The sequence below is a fragment of the Pollachius pollachius genome (genome assembly GCF_949987615.1).
Source record: "Pollachius pollachius genome assembly, chromosome: 10".
In the NCBI taxonomy this organism is placed as follows: Eukaryota; Metazoa; Chordata; class Actinopteri; order Gadiformes; family Gadidae; genus Pollachius; species Pollachius pollachius.
The window spans coordinates 4,150,598-4,153,097 of record NC_136943.1 but is presented as its reverse complement, the minus strand read 5'-3'; the positions used below and the strand labels follow the sequence as shown (position 1 = coordinate 4,153,097).

At 44.3% G+C, this 2,500-nt stretch overlaps 1 protein-coding gene across 2 annotated transcripts in view; it reads left to right on the top strand.

Annotated features, from left to right (window-relative positions):
- slc43a3b (solute carrier family 43 member 3b) overlaps window positions 1-2,500 on the top strand; it is a 10,782-nt gene that overhangs the window by 7,448 nt on the left and 834 nt on the right. For both annotated transcript variants that reach the window (XM_079745460.1, XM_079745459.1), the window contains exons 10-12: window positions 511-697; window positions 1,380-1,503; window positions 1,654-2,500. The exon at window positions 1,654-2,500 is cut by the window's right edge and continues 834 nt beyond it. In XM_079745460.1, coding sequence (XP_079601586.1) covers window positions 511-697; window positions 1,380-1,503; window positions 1,654-1,749 — 407 coding nt within the window. In that variant the 3' untranslated portion in view covers window positions 1,750-2,500. The remainder of the gene's footprint in view (window positions 1-510; window positions 698-1,379; window positions 1,504-1,653) is intronic.

Sequence of the window (2,500 nt, the reverse complement as noted above, 5' to 3'; positions counted from 1 at the left end):
GTGTGTGTTTGTGTGTCTGTGCCTGTGCGTGTGTGTGTGTGTATATGTATGTATATCTGTGTGTGTGTGTGTGAGTGTGTATGTGTGTGTGTGTGTGTGTGTGTGTGTTTGTATATCTGTGTATCGTGTATGTGTGTGTGTTTGTGTGTGTATTTTTGTGTGTGTGTGTATATGTATGTGTATCTGTGTATCTGTGTGTGTGTGTTTGTGTGTGTTTATGTGTGTGCGTGTGTGTGTGTGTGTGTATATGTGTGTGTGTGTGTGTGTGTGTGTGTGTGTGTGTGTGTTTGTATATCTGTGTATCGTGTATGTGTGTGTGTTTGTGTGTGTTTTTTTGTGTGTGTGTGTGTATATGTATGTGTATCTTCGTATCTGTGTGTGTGTGTGTTTGTGTGTGTATATGTGTGTGTGTGTGTGTGTGTGTGTGTGTGTGTGTGTGTGTGTGTGTGTGTGTGTGTGTGTGTGTGTGTGTGTGTGTGTGTGTGTGTGTGTGTGTGTGTGTGTGTGCAGGGGAGACGGAGGCTGAGGCTGACCTGCGTGCGGCCGTGCTCTCTCTGGCCCTGACCGCTCTGCTCAGCGTTCTGTTCTCTGTGTGCGCCTCCGTCCCCCTGCTCCCGCTGCAGTACCTCACCTTCATCCTGCAGGTGCTCAGCCGCTCCTTCCTCTACGGGGGCAACGCCGCCTTCATCAGCATCGCGTGAGTAGTTTGTCACAAAATTTTGGATTCTTTGTGGATGCATTTTTGGAATTTTCTGAACCAAAAATTTAATGTTTCCAAATGTAAACAAATACAACTGCATTTGTTTATTGCACTGATGAGGATATGCCTTCAGTCAGGGCACATCCCATTGACACATTTGTCCAAGTGACGAATAAAGTTGCATTCAACCCGCCTCCATGTAAGAAACATGCAATACCCGCAAAAAAAATGGAACTGAAAGTAAGAGAATGCAATTCTGCTCAATCGTGCGTTCAAAAATAAATCGTAGACATGAGTGAGAGATTGATTTTGGAGTACATGTTTTACGATTGTTTCTTTCTACTAGCTGTAGATCTACTAAGCGCATATCTACGCCTATATTTATTTACCTGGACAATACTTTTGGTATCATTTTGACTTCATAGACCAGAGGCATGTGGACAAACACAATCACTTTTTCAACAGTGACAAATTATTTTTAGTCGCTTGCATTATTTTAGTTTGAGTTCATTGCTTTTCAATAAGCCCTCTGTCTTGCTCATTGTTGTCATTGTTGTCTTTTTGTGTGTGTGTGTGTGTGTGTGTGTGTGTGTGTGTGTGTGCATGTGTGTGCGTGTGTGTGCGTTTGCGTGTGCGTTTTTGTGTGTGTGTGTGCGTGTGTGTGTGCGTGTGTGTGCAGATTTCCATCAGTTCACTTTGGAAAGCTGTACGGCCTGATCATGGCTCTGTCGGCTGTGATCTCCTTGCTGCAGTACCCGTGCACCATCCTGATCAAAGCGTGGCTGGGAGGAGACCCATTCTGGGTCAGTATAGCAAAAGCCCACAACTAATACAGCGTACATTAACTGTAAAATACGACATTTACCATAACCACAACAAAATCCACTTTAACTCTGAAGTGGTATTGAGCCAATATGTTTCATATGGACGGACGTTATATTTCTCTCTCTCAGGTGAACGTGGCCCTGATAGTGCTTTGTCTGACGGCCTTCATTCATCCCGTCAGCGTTCGCCTGCACTGCCGCAAGCTGGCCTCCCAGAGGTGCTAGACGGCAGGGGACACATGGATGAACTCCCTCTCTCCTCTCTCATCCTCTCCTCTCCTTGCCTCTCATCCTCTCCTCTTCCTTCCCCTCTTCCCCTCTCAACACGCACAATTCATGGGCAAAACCAGGCGGCCAAAACCAGGCAGTTACGCAGCGACATGACAACATTGTTTCTGACTGGATAATGTGGGGCAGAAGGCTGTGTTTTACCCACAGAGAAAAGACCATGTATTTTCATATTTTAAAAATAATAATATTATAATATTATATAATATTATACAAATATTTTGATACTGTGAGCAAACAGCACATTAGAAATGTACAAATGTTTCACAAATGTTTATTTGAAACCAAGCTAATTTGTTATTCCAATATATTGTATGAAGCCCATTTGAGCCATGGCTGGTTGGATTGTACTATTTGAGTTATGTTTGTATAGCTCAATGTCATCCACAATCAAACCCTTTCAAATATTAGAGGGAAGGGGACAAAAAATGTATATAGTCTTTTTTGCATCAATTATTTTTGGCAGTATTCTTCAGCGAACGTTGAGGCCTATTGTCCTGACGGGGTGCTGCAGCACCCCCTGTCGGCTGACAGAGAAAGACATCTTACGCAGCGAGACTAAAGGGCTGATTACGGTCCCACGTTCACGCAACGCAAGGGGGTTACGGACCCCTTACGTCCTTGAGGACCCTCCTTGCGTCAAGGGCCTGACGTGCGCCTCCCTAAAATAGACCTCTGAAGAATAAGT